The following is a 16,974-nucleotide window of genomic DNA, read 5'->3' as shown; positions in this document are numbered from 1 at the left end:
GGTCGCAACCCTAATCATGGGAACTGAAAGGTATTATACAGCTTGCGAACTGCCGAGTCTTTGTAGGCAGGCTGCAGGATTGGCTTTGGGAATTCAGACGTGTACGGATTAATTACGCCAACTCCCCGAACAGGGGGTAAATGGTAATATTAATTATGGCAGCATCTACCAAACCCTTGGCTTTTAAGGCTTACGTTCCAATGATTGATTATTTGATAGGCACAACGCAGAGGGAGGAACAAATGTCCCCAATGAGCTAAATCAGAGCTAAGGCCCTGAGTGATTTGTCGAATAGGAACAAAGAGGAAAGTGATTGATGAAGAGTGAGCATGCCAGACATCTAAGAATAATTAATTCATACCTAGTACGGCTTGTGCGAGCCTGGAGTTGATCTCTGCGTATTATTAATTATTGCAGACAAGAAGACTACAAGCCTTAATTAGGAGCTAGGTTACGCAGGGCTTCCCATGCTTGGGTGGTCAGGATGGAAGACTTCAAAGCAAAATCGACGCAGATAGACTGGCGTTTGTGGCATGTCATTCGATCCCATATTTACATCGTCCTTCAGAGACACAATATATACAACCGAACGATAGTGAGCCACCTCTCAGGCGCTCGATCCATTCTTCCCTCCTGCACGCACCCCTTCCCCCTCCCTGCCATCTTCATCTTCGCCCGACTTGCTCTCTCAATTTAAGCCCGAGTCCCGCACCTACCATGATGAAAACCCCACCGAGCGAGCCGGCCCGCTTAGCAAGAGACGGGGGCCGGGCCGGGGTTGATGTACTCGGTCGGGATGGGCCAGTAGAGCTGGAAGAGGATGCCCGGGTCGGTGGCCTTGTAGGCGCCGGGCAGGGAGACGAGCGAGCCCGTGTTGAGGGTGCCGGAGCCGCCGGTGACGGAGAGCTGGGCGCAGGCAATGTAGAACTGAGCGCCGCCCACGCTGCTGGCGCTGTGGAGCGCGATGTGCTCGACCCGGAGCAGGTACTCGCCATCATCGATGCAGCTGGGGATGGTGACCGAGACCTCGGTTTTGCCTAATTAATACAGTAAGGAAGAGTTTTAGTGTTGTTCAAGGCCAAAGACGGGAGAGAGAGAGAAAGATTCTTGAGTTCCGAAAGAAAAAAAAATAAAAAATAAAAAAAAAAAAGCGAGTGGGGAGGAAGTCACGAACCGGCGCTGGGCCAGGTAATGCTGTCGGTGCCGAGGCCGTTCGGGCCGTCTTGGTAGATCTTGAACCACACGGCTCCCGTGCCGTCAAAGGTGGCGGCCGTCTGGCCCGACGGCACCTTAGCCATGTAGAACTGGAGAGGGCCGGGGTGGCCGATCGAGGGATCCACGCTGAAGGTGAATTGGGAGCCCGCCTTGACCTGGACGGTCTGGGGCGCACCCTGCACGCCGGACTGATAGCAGGTCATCTCGGGGCTGGTGACATCGGTGACCGGGCCGTGCGAGTAATGGTTCTCGGTCATGCGGACCACCTCCCACTCGCCAGAGAGCGAGCCACCAGTGCCGGCCCTAGGGAAGGTATCTAGTCGTTGTCAGCGGCTACTAAGTGAGGCCGAGGAGATGGAGGAGAAAAGGGGGGAGGGGGGTGTTGGGTTCGAGGGTCGACTAACAGTGAGCCTGGGCGCCGGCAGCGGCCAGGACAGCGAGGGACGAGGTGAACTTCATCTTGGGCGTATCGAATTCTTTGAAGGTTGCCGCTTCTATGGCTTGGCAAACGATCAACGGCAGATGCACAAGATCTCCAGGGCGGTGCGTCCGGATAGGTCCCTTTATTATAGAAGTTGATCTCCCGCCCTACCCACCGCTCGCCCAGAGATCCACCATCCCTGGCATTCAGGGATGCCACTGAACGTTCCATCAACCCGGACAATGTGACTGCAGGTCGCACCCCACATGTTATGTTGGGCTTTTGCAGTCGTCATCTGTGGAATGGGTTTCCTGATTATTTACAGGGTCTGCTGTCTGCTGTGGGGGTGGAGGGCTGCTCGGCGGGCCGGAAATAGATGAAATTGGTGTGGGCTTGGGACGCTGGGCTTTGCCATGCGCGACCCGGTTTCAGCGAGGAGACTCCCCAAAGCTTGTTGGTGGATTCCGCAAAAGGCTTCATCCCGTCCCGCGGGCTGCTGGCGGTAGCGGATTCCAAGCGGATGCCCGGGGGTAGGCTCCCTTGCCGCGTGCGGCTTCTGCTCCCGAACTCTTGCCCGCTCGGGTAATCAGGGGTTGGGCGAGGACGAAACATCTTGGCATTTACTGCAAAAGAAGACTCCAGCGGCGAATGAGATCGGCGGTTCGGGAGGCCTTGCGTTGCAACCCGGGTCTTGGTCGTGATGCTCGGTACCAGCTCTTCCATGGTTCCAATTCCGGCTAATACCCCGTTGTCGATCTTCACCCGCTTGGCTGGCGCGAGGCCTTGACATGTCGCAGTCGACTTGCACGGCGGCAACCACGGCACTTGGGCTGGGCATCACACGCCATGTTTAGCCCGAGAGTCTCGCCGGTTTGTGCGGAGGAGGACGCTGGGAATGCCACCACCTTTTCACCGGCGTGCCTGGTTAAGACAAAGACAACCTCTGCGGTCATGGTAAGAGCTGCTCACAGATTTTTTTTTTTTTTTTTACAGGGACAGATGGCCATGGAGAAAGCAGGGCTTCGAGTGAATTTGAATTTGATACTGGGGCAGAGTACAGCAGAGCAACACTATCAGTAGGGTAGGTAATAACTTTATAGCTCCTCCAGGACATATAGAAAGAAGCAGCTGAAGAGCCAAAGGGGCGGATTGAATGCCTCCTCTGTAGGATTAGAGTTAAATTACCCAGAGCTCATGAAGCGTTCCTAATTATATCCTAATTATTTCTCCACAACTAGAAGTGCTTCTGCTTCCCAGTTTTCACCCGAAGACGATTCGTCGTGGCACATCACCAACATCCGAGTTGACCTGCCATCAGTCTGATGTCCAGGGTAATTACGCCAAAGATCGGCGAGACCAGAGCATGCTCCGTCCTCGCCTCCGCGCCATCAAGGATGGTTACATGCTTTCTTATCCCAGATAGGTCCTTGGGTAAAGAAAGCACATCTTGAGGTATTTCGTAGGCAGCTGAACATACGGCCAGAACCTACGACTTGTTCCTACCGAACCTAGATATCCAGCATTTCCCAGAACCATATTCAAAGAATACCGATTTCTACTCGATACTATGTTGGTATATGCTTTGTTATTGAGCAAAGACTATCTTTACACTGCCGTTTCCAGGGCGTAACCAGGATTGGACTCGGACAGACCTACTTGTAATGTTGGGAAAAGGGGGGAGGGACACGTTAGGGGGAATCGAAATCACGACCGGAGGATCTGCACCACGGATTGCCGTCACAACGGAGAGGAAATGGCAGCAAGTCCAGCAAGTCCAGGTAGAGGATGAGCTTGGGAAGACAGTGAGCTCCGCAACGATCCTCCTCCTTTTCCTTCTCCTCCTCTCCCTCCCCCTTCCTTTCTTGCTTCTCGCGTGGCTTTAGCGCGGACGTGCCGCTGCAACTTGGTGTTTCCATCAACCGATGTAGTAATCGCCCTCTCGAAAAAGCACTCGCGCGACGTAAAACGCCGGCAGCCTACTGCGGAAGGGAGTTTTCCCCTCCGCCCTTCCCCCCAACCCCCTCCCCCCCGGGGGGGGGCCCGGCGGCCGATTAATGAGGTAGACCTAGGGCACTTCCTCGGACAACCCGGCGCGCATGCCTCGTTCGTCCTCGTGATCACAATGGCTGGGATTCGGGCGACCTCGCTCCGGACGTTGCCATGTTCAGTGCCACTGACTCGGAGGTCTTGATCCCTCTTCGCAATTGGGAGCGTTGCGGGTGGAGGACTGGCAGCCTAAAGATATACAGGCACGTCTGTAGGCACACAGGACATAGCGCTTGCATAACTACCTAAGGATCATTCGTGTGATGCAGTCGTTGCGCCCTGATCTCATTAGAATCAAAGCCAAGCCTGCGGGGGAGCCACCTGTGAACTGGGAATAGGCGTGGAACACGTAAACATATTCCGGACAGACGGCGGCCAAAATATCCTGGTTCTGTTTAAAGTGGTTTAGTTTTATGTGTATGTACAACAACAATGACGCTCTTATTACTCTAGCAGATGCTAATGTCAGAGTTTAAACAGCTGAGCCGCTCAGGTGAAACGTCCTTTCGCCATCTAACCTGATATTGACAGCGTGTTGTGAAAAAGAAAACACCCAGAACCATCTCCATGTTCGACCCTACGCTCAGCTGGTACGGATGTAAGCGAAGAGAGTCAGGGTCCACGACCTGGTTCCGGCAGGCAAGTCAAGGACAGCCTGCAGCACTTTGGGCTCGCCTTCCTCGCCCCAGTTCCCTCATCGCCACCAACGGCGCCGGAAACCACAGGACACCGTGGCTGCGCCATGGCTGAGAATACTCAGCTCGGTCGTACTGTCTCCCGCACTCCTCGGACACAGTGCGCCCTGTGTGCGTCTTTGTCATGACCTGCGTTTCTGACAATTAAGCGTCTACGAGGGGAGCCTGCAACCTCCCATCCTGGTAGGATCGGCCTGCCGAGTTGCCCTAGACGCTTTTACTTCTTCGGTGGCGGAGGCGGGTCGGTCGGCTGCCCGCGGGCTTGGTTTCGGAGTTCCTCGACGAAATATTTGAAAAAGTTGCTGGACTCGTTCGGCTCGGCTGAGAAGGTTGTGTCAGCATCCCGATTTCCAGCGCTGGCCCGGTTGTCCCGTACCTGTGGCCTCTCCCGGGCGCAACGGCTCACTCGGATCCCGGCCGTGACGGAAATTTTGGACGGTGCGGTGGATCCGTTGGACGCCCCGGTGAAATGTTGGACTTCGAAGGAGCTGTCGAGTTAGGGCGGTCAGTAGCGGAGAAGCAGCGAGCGCGATGTTGTCACAGGTTGGAGCGTACTTGAGCGACGATCAGGTCCTGGGACGGGTCAGCGGAAGAAGCCACCGAAGAAAGGACAGTCGGATAAGACTTACCTCAACCCTCAAGTAGATTGCCCACAGAACACGGCCCCACGGCGCCATCGCGAACTACTTCGCCTGCATATGCGGTCGTCGCATTGTCAGGCTTGGATGGTTCGCACACAACAACAGAGTCAGTAGCACTGCGCGTTGCGGGCACGCGAGACTGGACAAGGGAAGTCGCAAGTGGGATTAAGTAACCCAATGCCCGCGAGAGGTGGGGACGGTATTTTTGCTTAGTCATCCATGAGAATGACGACGGATTAACTACGGATTATCCGTACTTGGTGCACTCAGTCAACTTACTTCTGAGTAGTTTGCACTGCACACAGAGGGAGAGAGAAGAGAAAGAACGAACAATCCTCAAGCAACGCCCTTGAGCCTGGGCTACCTCTTGCCCTATACAAGAGTATAGCAGCAACGTTGACTTCTAGGGAAGTAAGACAAAGATACGTATACCAAGTCCATACATCAATCGAATTGTTCAAAAGGTCTTGGCTGGTTTGTACGTTGCAGAAGATGGCTGGCTGGCTGCAAGAATCACGAGCAGGCAGTGTGTCGCCCGCAGCCCGAGAGCCGACGAGCATATCTCATATTGTTCCACTTTATCCTTTGCTTTTAACGTATCTCATACCCTTTTCGGCCACATACCCTCTTCGGCCACTCAATTCGCCAGCAAAAAATACGACAAACAGCAGGACATAACTCAACCAATTCTAACTCTAAAAGTACCAAATCAATTGTATTCGAACCAGAGCAATCCAGAGATACCAATTATCCTATTTATTATCCTCCCCTGACCCTATATTACCCTCAAAGGCTACCCCCTCTTTAAGCCCCTATGATATAGCGTAGAAGGTTTCGAGGTCTAGATATCGGTCTTCGTCCTGGCGGTACGGCGACGGCTCGGGGGTATTCTTCTTATCGGCGATTGTGATCGTGATGTCGAGAGGAGTCGAAAAGTGGTGTTTGGAAGAAAATTAAGAAAGTTGGGTTGCTCTGGTAGATGTTCTAATTTGATGAAATTTGCTGGAAATGAGCCTGGCCGAATTGGGTATGTGGCTGAGCAGGGTATGGATGACGTTACCGTTCTTTTATTATACCCTTTGCAAATAACGCCAGCTGCTTTCGTATGCCATAGACGGCTTTCCTGGTCACCTGCATTTCAACGACATTACGGACTACATTCATACGTAACGCACACCCTGGTACCGCTGCTGTGGTTCTCCTGCACGGCCCGCGTTGGGGTTGCATACTCTTGTTACCTTGCCTTAACAATGGCTTCGTACTCGGTGCACTACTCCGTAGTGATAAGGGAAGTCGGCCAACCACACCACTTCGAGGCGACATCGCTTGGAACCTCGACAAACATGGGCTCATTATTCCAACAAAAGCGTCACCAAACAATGCATTGCCACTCTCTCCCTACACGTTCTTACGTCCTTTCAGCCGAAGTGCCGCAGCAAGCAACCGCTGTCAACAATAAGAAAAACAGCCGGCCCGGTTATTTATAGCGGCCGGGCCTAAGCGGCGTGAAAGAGGCAGCGCGCGGCACAGTCGACCACGAAGTTGGCCAACGCCTGGCCGCCCTTTCCTGACAAGCGCCCCTCGTTGACCCGACAGGCAAAACAGCGTGTAACGGCGCGGGGCACAAACACTGGCCCGGTCAGGCCAACGGCGTTTCAGCAGAGACTAGTCTCGTATGGGATACACAGTGTGTGCTGCCCTCCGCCGCTTCTGCCCGCGGCACGTTTAAGCTGCTAATGAATGGGAGCAATACGGAGCAATAGCAACAGCATTATGTCTGGTTCTGACCCATGGCGGCTGGCCTGGCCAAGCGGCCCGCCCGCGAGGTCCAAGGCCTTGACCCTATCTTTACGGGCTGTGCCCCGCTTCGCATGTCATCGCTGCCGTCAGAGATGCGGCCGTTAGCTTCTAAATTGGCGCCGATGTCATGCTCCTTGCTTCGCAACGCAACTCTGCGATACCACGGTGTTTCTGCATTCGCATGATGTTGACGCGATGCACGTTTGGGCATCGACGCAATGAAGCTGCGCGAGAACGACATCAAATCAGCCGGTCTCACGCTCTTGTATGAGCCAGACTGGCCCATCGACCCGGTGGTTGAGTGCGTGACGATGCAAAACTTGGAGCCCATCATTTGCCCCGTCGCTGACCAAGGCTCAACAGCATCATTCTGGTCCATGGTATCGGGGGGCATCCAGTTTTCACATGGAAGCTCGAACGCCAGGGGCAGATGCCACCGACACCAAAGACAACGGCCTCGCCCCATTCGGGGACCAAGAGAAGGCTGACGAAATCGCCGGCGGCGACGAGCTTGCTGAGATCTAACTCGGAGCCTCTGCTTGCGCGAAACCAGCGGTCCCTGAGCAGATCCAGGATCCCGGCAGGGAAGAACTCGGCCGACTCCTCTCCTCGAGTCGGCCTGGACCGATTCGCCGAGCCAGGAAAGCCGGGCTCTCTAGGAAGATCGAGGACCGTTCTGCGCAAGGCGTCGCCCAGGTTGTCTCCAAGGGAAAGAGTTGCCGAGACCGGGACCGATGAGCCTGGCCTATGGGCGGCAGCATCCGATGTTGACGCGTACTGGCCCTTGGACTTCCTGCCGGCGTCGTGCCCCGGCGCGAGGGTATTCACCTGGGGCTACCACACGCTCGTCAGCAACCGAAAGGCGCTCCTCCCTCAGGGTGATATCTTTGCCCATGCCCAGGAACTATTGATCGAGCTTGCCAGCACGCGCACGGCCCTGGGGGCCGCAGCGAGGCCGGTCATCTTCGTCGCGCACTCGACCGGCGGCCTTCTAGTCAAGGAGGTATCAGACCCGTGGCCCATGTCCTACCTTGGTTGTTGTCGTGCCGTTCTAACATGCACAGCTCCTCCGTCTCTCCGAAGCTGAGAGGGATGGGCCGCTAAAGGAGATCCTCTTGTCGACTTGCGCTGTCGTTTTCCTCGGTAGCCCGCATCGTGGCACAGAACATTGCAACTTGGGAGATGCCGTCCAAAGCATGGCCGTCGCCACTCTACACACCGACCCGAGCGATTCGCTTCTACGTGAGGTATGCGGAATACGCGCGCTCGAGCTGGAGCTAGGCCGGCAAACGTTTGTGAAGCTTTGGAACGAGTACAACTTCAAGGTCAAGACGTTCCAGGAATCGGTCATTGCAAGCTATCAGTACCCAGAACTGAGGGCGGAAACGGTACGTACCAGGACACCTCGAATACGCGCGTTGGGCTCCTCTGTTGACGGGAACAGACAATACGGCGCCTGGCGAGCTTCATCGGCGATCCGAGGGAGAACCCAGAGACTATTTATGCGCTCCATAACGATATCTGCAAGTTCGGATCGGCCCAAGACCAGGGATACCGCGCATTGGTCAAGACCCTGGCGGCCATCATCACCACCGAAGAAGACGGAGTAGGTTTGCTTTCGTGAATAATGCACGGGACAAGGGCTGACGGATAGTAGCGTGCCTCGTTGAATGCCAGAGAGACCGGTGTGTTGGTTGGAAGCCCCGGTTTATCACGGACGCCGCGCTAACAATTCGCAGAATGTCTGTTGGCTCTCAGCCACACGCAACCCGCAGTTCCCGAGCCAGTTCAAGCAAGGGCTTACCCTGGCACATGCCTCTGGCTGTACGACCTGCACGAGTTCCAGACATGGTGTCACCGTAATGGCCCACACAAGCAAAAGATCCTGTGGATAAGGGGAGAATCAGGATCCGGAAAGACGATTTTACTAAGGTCGCTCCAGAAACGCCTCGAGAGACAATGGGGCCCGGCAGGCGCCTCATTCATCTGGGTCGCCGCCGAGGCCGACGATCTAACAGGAGGTGCCAACACCGGACACCACGGTTCAGGCCCAGCCAGTATTTACCGCAGTCTTCTCGCCCGGCTATTCCTACAAGATCCGTCCCTCCGAAAAGCCCTCCTTGCGCTGTACAACCAAACACGAGACGAGCCGCAAACGTTTGATGACGCCCAGATCTCTGCCTTCTTCGCCGACTATTATGCCAACCAGACAGCCCGAGCACGGGCCCGGAGAACCTTCATCTTCGTCGAGGTTTCTGACGATGCGTGCCCGTCGTATGTGCACGAGCTGCTCGGCCGCCTGTCTCTTCTTGCGCACAACTCCGACTTTAGCATCTGTCTCGCGAGCGGCCACCATCCAGAGATCATCGAAGAGGAGAACGTTATCAGTATTCCGATGCATCTGCGCAACGCCGATGATATCCTGCGATACGTCAATCTGAACCTGATTGCGGGGTGGCAAGAGCGGAATCGGACGGTCAACAGGATTGCCGAAAAGTCGACCGGCGTGTTTCTGTGGGCGGAGATCGTAGTCAACATACTGAACGCAGCCATCATGGAGGGTGCCACACGGGACATGATCGAGCATACCGTGGAGGAAATCCCCGGCGATCTCCACGGCCTGTACGAGTGGATGTTGTCGACCCTGAACGACCGAGAGCGGGCCGAGTCTCTTCTCCTCTTCCAATGGGTGATGCTCGCCGCGGAGCCCATGCGGCTCAACGACCTGTTCCTCGCCATCAGACTCACCGAGCCAGACCCCTTCGCCTTGTTCGAGCGGCTCGGTCCGCTAATGGCGTTCGACATTGGCATGCCCTTCTCGATGCGCGAGCTCCGCCAGCTCCGCAACTCCGAGATCAGCTCCGACACGCCATCCCAATTCTACCGCTGGCTGCGCGCCCGCTCCACCGGCCTCCTCGACCTCAAATCCGACAACGACCGCCGCCAAGGCCACCACGCCAACGAAACCCTCGGCCTGCAGCGCGTCTACCCCATCCACCCTTCCGTCCGCAAGTTCTTCCTCTCCGGCCGAGGCTTCGCTTGCCTCACGACCGGAAACCCGTCCATCCCTTCCGGCTTGCCCCTCTCCGACTTTTTCGACATCACCCACTACACCATCCTCCGCGCCTGCCTCACCTACCTCAACATGCGGGACTTCGAAGCCCTCGGCCACGGCTGCGCCCGCCGCAGCCGGCACAAGCCCTCCCCCCCCACCACCTCCTCTTCGTCGTCGTTGTCGTCCTCCTCCTTCCTAACATCACCTTCCTCCCCCGGCCAGCGCCAGGACGTCACATTCGTCGAGACGACCCTCCACTGGCACCCGCCGCCGACCGTCTCCTCGCAGCGCCACCTCGTCATGTCGTCGTACCCGTTCCTGCGCTACGCCGTCGCCCACCTGCTGCACCACCTGCTCGCGCCCGTGCCGTTCCGCTACTTCCTGCCGCAGGCCGAGCTGCTGGCCGTCCTGGCCGCCAACCGGTTCCGCCTGTGGAAGCGCTGGACCTCGCTGCTGGGGACGTACGACCCGGACGTCATCATCGCCCAGCACGCGTCGCCGTCGTCATCTCCGCTGCCGTCGCCTCCATCCTCAACGGCGGCGGCGGCGGCGGCGGCGGCAGGGGGAACCGGCCCGGGATCGAGGCGGATGGTAGCCGCGTGGCTGAGCCCCGTGTACGGGGCGCGGTATCGGCTGCGGAGGGTGCTCAGGAAGCTGGCGCGGCTGGCGGCGAGCGACTCGTACGTGGCCAGGCGGAAGGGCGCGCCGGAGCCCGTCACGCCCGTGGGTGTTGTCGCGGTCGCGAGCGGGCACGGAGGAGAGGGGAGGGAGGAGGGGGAAAGGGGGGAAGAGTGGGTGCCGACGACGCCGAGATTCAGGTTGCCTGAGGAGCTCTCCCTGCCGCTACCTCGTGTCGGCGGGGGGTTGCTGAGCCCGATCAGGAAGACCGGAGTCATGGGAGAGGAGATGGAAGGATGGCGTTTGGACAGCCAGAGTAACGGTGTTGGGTTGGCTGCGTAAGTGATGCCAGTGTTTGTTTTTTTTTGGGGGGGGGGGATAATTATTTACACCAGTAATACTGTGGCCTCTTAGGTTCTCTCTTTTTTCTTTTCGATTAGAGGTTTCCATGTGCCTAAATAAACTGAATCCCCAGGTCTGCCTGTTAAGTCATCAGTGTAGTGCGACTTGCAAACCCTGCATTGCAGCTCCCTGCCTTGTATCCTTCTGTCGCTCCCTTCCCGTTCGTTGAATCGTGAGGGTTACTTTCAAGCACGGTTGCAAAATTAGTTCTTAGTTTTTAGTCTTAGTTTAACATCTAATTAGTTAGTTAGTTTTAGTCAAGAGGTATACTAGGCTTTAGTTTTAGTATTAAGTTGGCTAATATCTACGAGTTAGTCAGAGATGAAGGCTAAGATTACAGTTATATAAAGTTTCGGAATTTATATATCTTCTAAAGCCACTATAAATATATTTATAAGGTAGTCTTACGGATTACTTAGTTAAGGCTCTGACGAAACTACAAGTTCAATGCCTCGTTCTACACTTCAACTCACAACCCCAACCCTTATCATATGGTATCTCCATCAACTCCCGCTCATGCATTACGGCAAAACTCGGCCGCTGGAACTTTTTTGGCCCGAATGCGAGGTGCAACTCGTCGCATTATTCTGCCGTCTTGCTCGTCACAACACGCACGCCGCTCGTCCCCCAATGTACGCACTTGGCGGCCATGCGCGCAGAACACTTCTCCCGCGCGCAATGCGCTGCGTCTGCGCGCAGCAGGCCAATTACGCGGCGGCATCCAAACCGAGCGCCACTTTGGAGTTGCCCAACGACATCGCGGCGAGCCTTCATAAGGACGGCTCCTGGGCGGCAATGCGCGGCAAGCGCAAGGGCAAAAACACCGACAAGTACCGCGTCAACATTGTCAGCGAGAAGCTGTGCGACGACACCCTGAACTACATCAAATCGACCTTGACCCGGCACGAGGGATGCGATCTCATTGACATCTTCCCGGGCGCCGGCGTCTGGAGCCAGAAGCTCAACGATCTGCTCAGACCGCGCTCTCACATCCTTATGGAGCCCGACGAGGAATTCTACAAGCCCTATCTCCAACCACTTCTCGACCGGCCCGGCGCCCGGCTACTCCCCGAATCCGGCATCGTCTGGGAGCAGCTCAACAAGATCCTGAGCCCAGAGGTGCTGCCGCACCAGGTCGAGCGCAGGTACAGCCCCAAGGAGATGCCGGAGCGCAACGACACGCTACTCGTCACCATGAATCTGGCCATGTACCCGAAGAGGAGGTTCCGAACGTTCGAAAGCCTCGCCCAGCTGGTCCTGTTTCAGGTGATCTCCTCGATCCGCCCCGGCGGCCTGTTCCAGAAGTACGGCCTCGTGCGCATGCTCATATGGGCCGAGAACTCGGAGAAGATGTCGGTGCTGCCGCGCACCGTCCAGCGGCGCAAGAAGATGGCCATCGAGGCGGAGATTGCGACCGACTGGGTGTGCGAGATCGTCGGCGGCGAGCAGGACATCTCGACCAGCGGGCGCACCCCAGCCTGGTTCCAGCGCGACGATGCCCTCGATCTCGAGAGCACGATGAAGACGGCGGAGCGCATGCGCGCGGGCGGGTTCGAGATGCTGCCGGGGAGGGAGCCGCAGCATCTGCGCGAGTTCCTCGAGGTCGCGAAGCTCAACGACCCCGCCGCCTTCGCCAGCAAACACACGCACGAGCGGCCGTACATGGCCGAGCTGGAAGCGCTCGAGGCCGCTTACTTGAAAGGGGAGCTTTCCACGAGCTCCAAGGAACACAAGCGATACAAGAGCCTCCTATACCTACGCAACCACACCCTCAGGCGCTCCGAGATGATCGTGAAGATGATGGAGGAGTACTACGCGATCATCCAAGCCCACATCGACGCCGGCTCGAACGAGAAGCTCCTGGCCAAGGCGCGCAAGCGCGGGCAGGCGTGGGGCGAGCGGGCCAATAGCCTCGAACAGGCCGCCCGCAGCGACCTCCTCCTCCACCGCGACAACCTCCACATCCTCCGGCAGGAATCGCCCATCCTGAACTGGGACCGCCGCTACGTCGAGCCCCTGCGAGCGACCCCCGCCGAGTTCTTCCCCCAGGTGCCCTGCACCCTGCTGGACATCCAGCCCAAGGCGGTGCCCGGGATCCTGCGCGACATGGGCCAGCACTCGACGCGCGGGGGCGACACGTTCGACCTCATCCTGCGCGGGCTCGTCCAGCGCCCGATCGACCCGGTCACCAAGTCGCTCAACAGCATCGCCGCCGGCGCCGGCGAGGGCATCGTCCCGCGTTGCCCGAGCCTGCTCGATCCCCGGAAGGGCGGGATCCCGCCGGGCCTCCCCGAGCAGCCGACGCGCACGCTCAGCCAGAGCCAGATGGTCGAAATCGCCGAGGCCTGGATGACCTGGCCGTTCCGGCCGAGCTATTCGGAGCTGGTGTCCCGCACCCTCGAGGACATGGAGAGTCCCGACGAGGAGGACGGGAAGTTTGCTATGTCTGAATAGAGAGGAGAGAGGGGGGGAATTTCCAAAGTTGCGCTCAAGACGGCACGGCATGCATGGCAAGGCGTATATGGGTAGACGGCGTTTTTCTGTACTATGTATATAAGGGTGTATTGCGTAGCATATGAGGCCCAGATCATTCCCCTGTGTCTCGGGGTGTGTGTATCTGTTCATGTATGTACAAGTATCACAACCAACTGTCTCCATGGTCAACGACGCATATGGTCTATTGTCCCAGGTTCAGTAGAAGGCCCTCCCTCTAACACGGGATGCGGTTATTATGTCCTCTCTCCGTGTTTTCCCGTTGTATGCCAATCTTCGGCGCCTGTCAGGGGTTGATCGGCTAGCCCTCCTACTATTTGTGGGCCGCGCTTGCGAGAGACTGATTGTTGGATGCAGCAAAGCAGTCATGCAGAACGCCCGCGGCTGCACCACCACAGCGGGCGGCTCCGCTCCCAACCCCACCAAGAAAAAAAAACTTGGCATGGTCCTGGAGTGCGCCAGCGGGGGACTAATCTAAAATATAATAATATGCATGGATAGCGTGTTCGCTTTCGGGTCCTGCGCTTTACAACCTGGAACATTGTGGGCGCGGCGCGTTGGATGGCATTGGAAGCGCAGAGGGAATCAAGGCAGGCGCTGCGGCAATTCAGAACCAACAATATCGCATGTGGCGTTGATTCCTGCCTCTCGGCTCGGTAGTTTCATTGGGACGCTTTTGTCGGCAACCTGGGCATTGGCGGGCAAGTGTGTACTTGTGATTCCGTATTCGCGTCTTCGACATCGAACACACAACGTACTTGGGCGGTGTTTGAACGAAGGTACGGAGTATGGACCACAGATTACAGTCTGGGTGTAATTCGTTGTGTTGTACATACATACACACCCTATCACTACGGAATTGCCTCCCTTCAGTACAGAGTTACAGACGCACTACTACTACTACTCCGAATACTACTCACGCCGCGGGTGCGCGGAACCTGAGTGGATACGGGGTATGATTGCCGAAGCGGCAGACCCACACAGCCTCCAAAGCGATTGGGAGGTAACCCCTGTTGTTCCTGCCGGGGGTAACTGCGCCAGAGCGGCACAGTTTCTGAACGCCTTCTGGGGATCCTTGCTCGTTTCGCAGTCCAACGCCGATTCGTAGCCTTGCTTGTCTTCGTCCTCTTGCTCCTCCATGGGAGGGAGTGCTGGCTCTTCTCCCCCAATGTCCCATAACCTGCACAACCACCGACTACGAGCCTCATTTTGCCCTGTTGGCCGTCTGTCAGTTTGATGCAGCAACCCGGCGAGCCTGTTAAGTCTGATGCGACTTTGTTGCCAGTCGGACTGATAACCTAACGTCCTCTGCACGACGAGACGGAGATAGACGACATTCTTCAATCGATACTCCGGAATGATCCTCTGATATAGAACCATGGTGGGGTTTCCTCGTCGTCCACCGACGGCTGTTCGCTCCATCGTGCGAGCGCTCCTCCTGATCTTCGTCTTCTACTCCCTGCTCGGGCCCTCCGACCCCTCCCAGGATGGCTCCTTCGCACCGTTGAGGCCGTGGCGCCGATTGTTCAGCTCGTCCGGGCATCCCATCGACAAGCTAGTCAAGGCCGCCGAGAAAGAGTTCGCATCCAAGATCGCAAAGGCGACCAAAAGCCTGCCAGATGCCGCCGCCGCCTACCGCAAGCGCCGCGGCAGACACCCCCCGCCCGGCTTCGATCAATGGTACCAATTCGCGGTGGAAAAAGAAGCCATCATTGTGGAAGACTTCTGGGACCAGATTTATCATGATCTGGAGCCGTTTTGGGCGCTCGATCCTGCGCGCATTCGCAAAGACGCTCGCGAGTTTGAGATGCGCATCCACATTCGCGACCACAAGGCCTCGACAGAAAGCGATTGGTTTTGGACGCAGATCTGGCTGACTTTGATACAAACTATCGAGCATCTTCTCCCGGATATGGACCTCGCATTGAACCCGATGGACGAGCCGAGGGTAGTGGCGTCCTGGGAAGACGTGAACGAGTATCTGCGTGCGGCGGCCAAAACCAAGACGATGGCGAACCCGAAGGAGGTGGTGTCCAACTTTGGAAAGCTGCCTCCGGTTGAGCAAGCGCCGCCGGATCAAGAGCAGATGCCGCCGGTAATCTGGGAAAGCGACAGTAGGCCGCCTTGATCCTTCCTCCTCCTCCTCCTCCTCCTCCTCCTCCTCCGTCAGCACGCCTGGAGATAACACTAACCGAGACATTACAGAGCACTACTGGCGCATTGTGCGCCGCGGATGTCCACCCGACAGCCCAGCTCGCGAAGCCGAAGTCATCACCGACTTTGACCAGGCACCGGCCATTGCCGACCCCTTCAGCCTCGCACATATGCGAGACGGCTACGTCGCCAACTACACCCTCAGCACCTCCTTCTGCCACCAGCCCGACCTGCAAGCCCTGGAAGGCATTTTCGTCGAGCCCCTCTCCGTCTCGGCGACCAAGTCGCTCCTCCCGATGTTTGGCGGCTCTAAGCTCGCAGTCAACAACGACATCCTCCTCCCGGCGCCCATCTACTGGAACGAAGAAGACCGCTTCGTCGGCGCCGAGGGCGCCTCCATCCCCTGGGAAGCCAAACATCCGATGGCGGCCTGGCGCGGGGTAGCTACTGGCGGCCGCAACCGGCCGAACAACTGGCGCTCCTTCCAGCGCCACCGCTTCGTCGCCATGAATAACGCCTCGATCCTCTCCGACTCGTCACAGCCCCCGCCAAACTTCGCCCTCCCCTCCCCGCGCTACCCACTCCCCGACGCGTTGCCGGACTGGATCTCGGCAAACACCAATATTGGTTTCACGGACATGATGTGCCTTTATGTTCCGCCACCCGAGGAATCCGAGCCGGGATTTCCAGGCTGTAACTACACAGTACCCTTCTTCAGCATCGTCCCCTCCATCCCCATGGCCGATCAGTTCCGCTTCAAGATCCTGCCCGATATTGACGGCAACTCGTTCAGCGGGCGGTACCTCGGGTTTCTAAAGAGCACCTCGCTGCCGATCAAGTCCACTTTGTGGCGGGAGTGGCATGACAGCCGGCTGGTGGCATGGAAACACTTTGTGCCGATGGATAATCGGTTCGGGGACTGGTTCGGCTTGTTGGCGTATTTCCTCGGAAACGGCAAGACGCAGGGGAGGGATGACGTTGCAAAAAAGATCGCAATGGACGGGAGAGATTGGGCCGCGAGGGTATTGAGGAAAGAAGATATGCAGGTCTACGTGTTGAGGCTGCTGTTGGAGTATGCGAGGGTCGTGGACGAAAGGCGGGAGATGATGGGGTGGGTTGATGATTTATTATGAGCCCTGACGAGTCTTGTGTCGCATTGAGTCGCCGAGAAGGTGAGGTTGATGTGATTGTGCTTACACTTGTCTGCGCAAGTGTAGAGCTGCACGTCTCTGGCCATCGCAATCGCGTCAGGGTTTAAGGTTATCAGTGTCCCTGTGTTGGGGAACTTATCGGCCTAGGGATTTTTAGAGGCTGGGGAAAGACTGCTGCGCGGCGCATTGTCTAGGATGGGCAACCAATCTGTGTACTTTGTTGTAATGAATGATGGAAGATTCTACCGATATTGAACCAAATCGTCGCAGTTTCAGATGATCT

The 16,974-nt window shown here is 57.0% G+C and overlaps 4 protein-coding genes across 4 annotated transcripts; 2 read left to right on the top strand and 2 right to left on the bottom strand.

The window, feature by feature from the left end:
• Window positions 1-510: 510 nt before the first annotated feature.
• P884DRAFT_238941 (glycoside hydrolase family 61 protein) lies at window positions 511-1,799 on the bottom strand. Its single transcript, XM_069440112.1, has 3 exons — window positions 1,620-1,799; window positions 1,175-1,531; window positions 511-1,037 (listed from the first exon to the last, which is right to left on the bottom strand). The coding sequence occupies exons 1-3, from the start codon at window positions 1,672-1,674 to the stop codon at window positions 751-753; spliced, it is 699 nt and encodes a 232-aa protein (XP_069299685.1). The 5' UTR covers window positions 1,675-1,799; the 3' UTR covers window positions 511-750.
• Window positions 1,800-4,513: 2,714 nt separating this feature from the next.
• Window positions 4,514-5,158, bottom strand: P884DRAFT_107180 (uncharacterized protein). Its single transcript, XM_069437053.1, has 4 exons — window positions 5,007-5,158; window positions 4,933-4,950; window positions 4,754-4,865; window positions 4,514-4,698 (listed from the first exon to the last, which is right to left on the bottom strand). Exons 1-4 carry the CDS (start codon window positions 5,052-5,054, stop codon window positions 4,595-4,597), a joined length of 282 nt encoding a protein of 93 aa, XP_069299684.1. The 5' UTR covers window positions 5,055-5,158; the 3' UTR covers window positions 4,514-4,594.
• A 1,878-nt stretch (window positions 5,159-7,036) lies between these two features.
• Window positions 7,037-13,347, top strand: P884DRAFT_194557 (uncharacterized protein; the record flags this gene model as incomplete). Its single annotated transcript, XM_069437841.1, has 8 exons — window positions 7,037-7,119; window positions 7,182-7,776; window positions 7,883-8,206; window positions 8,263-8,424; window positions 8,476-8,503; window positions 8,558-10,376; window positions 10,458-10,557; window positions 11,461-13,347. 8 exons carry the CDS (start codon window positions 7,037-7,039, stop codon window positions 13,345-13,347), a joined length of 4,998 nt encoding a protein of 1,665 aa, XP_069299683.1.
• Window positions 13,348-14,764: 1,417 nt separating this feature from the next.
• Window positions 14,765-16,673, top strand: P884DRAFT_194965 (glycosyltransferase family 90 protein; the record flags this gene model as incomplete). The annotated part of the gene is made up of 2 exons (XM_069437874.1): window positions 14,765-15,500; window positions 15,592-16,673. 2 exons carry the CDS (start codon window positions 14,765-14,767, stop codon window positions 16,671-16,673), a joined length of 1,818 nt encoding a protein of 605 aa, XP_069299682.1.
• Between the last annotated feature and the right edge of the window lie 301 nt (window positions 16,674-16,974).

Source organism: Thermothelomyces heterothallicus (assembly GCF_042370625.1).
Source record: "Thermothelomyces heterothallicus CBS 202.75 unplaced genomic scaffold P884_scaffold_5, whole genome shotgun sequence".
Lineage (NCBI taxonomy): Eukaryota > Fungi > Ascomycota > Sordariomycetes > Sordariales > Chaetomiaceae > Thermothelomyces > Thermothelomyces heterothallicus.
This window is presented reverse-complemented; position numbering and strand designations above follow the sequence as displayed.

Excerpts from the sequence above, each read along its gene's own strand:
- P884DRAFT_238941 (XM_069440112.1), bottom strand. The coding sequence starts at position 1,674 with ATGAAGTTCACCTCGTCCCTCGCTGTCCTGGCCGCTGCCGGCGCCCAG. Across the intron at positions 1,532-1,619 it reads TGCCGGCGCCCAGGCTCACT|ATACCTTCCCTAGGGCCGGC; the intron begins GTTAGTCGACCC and ends GACAACGACTAG. Across the intron at positions 1,038-1,174 it reads CATTACCTGGCCCAGCGCCG|GCAAAACCGAGGTCTCGGTC; the intron begins GTTCGTGACTTC and ends TGTATTAATTAG.
- P884DRAFT_107180 (XM_069437053.1), bottom strand. The coding sequence starts at position 5,054 with ATGGCGCCGTGGGGCCGTGTTCTGTGGGCAATCTACTTGAGGGTTGAG. Across the intron at positions 4,699-4,753 it reads GCGCCCGGGAGAGGCCACAG|CCGAGCCGAACGAGTCCAGC; the intron begins GTACGGGACAAC and ends CAACCTTCTCAG.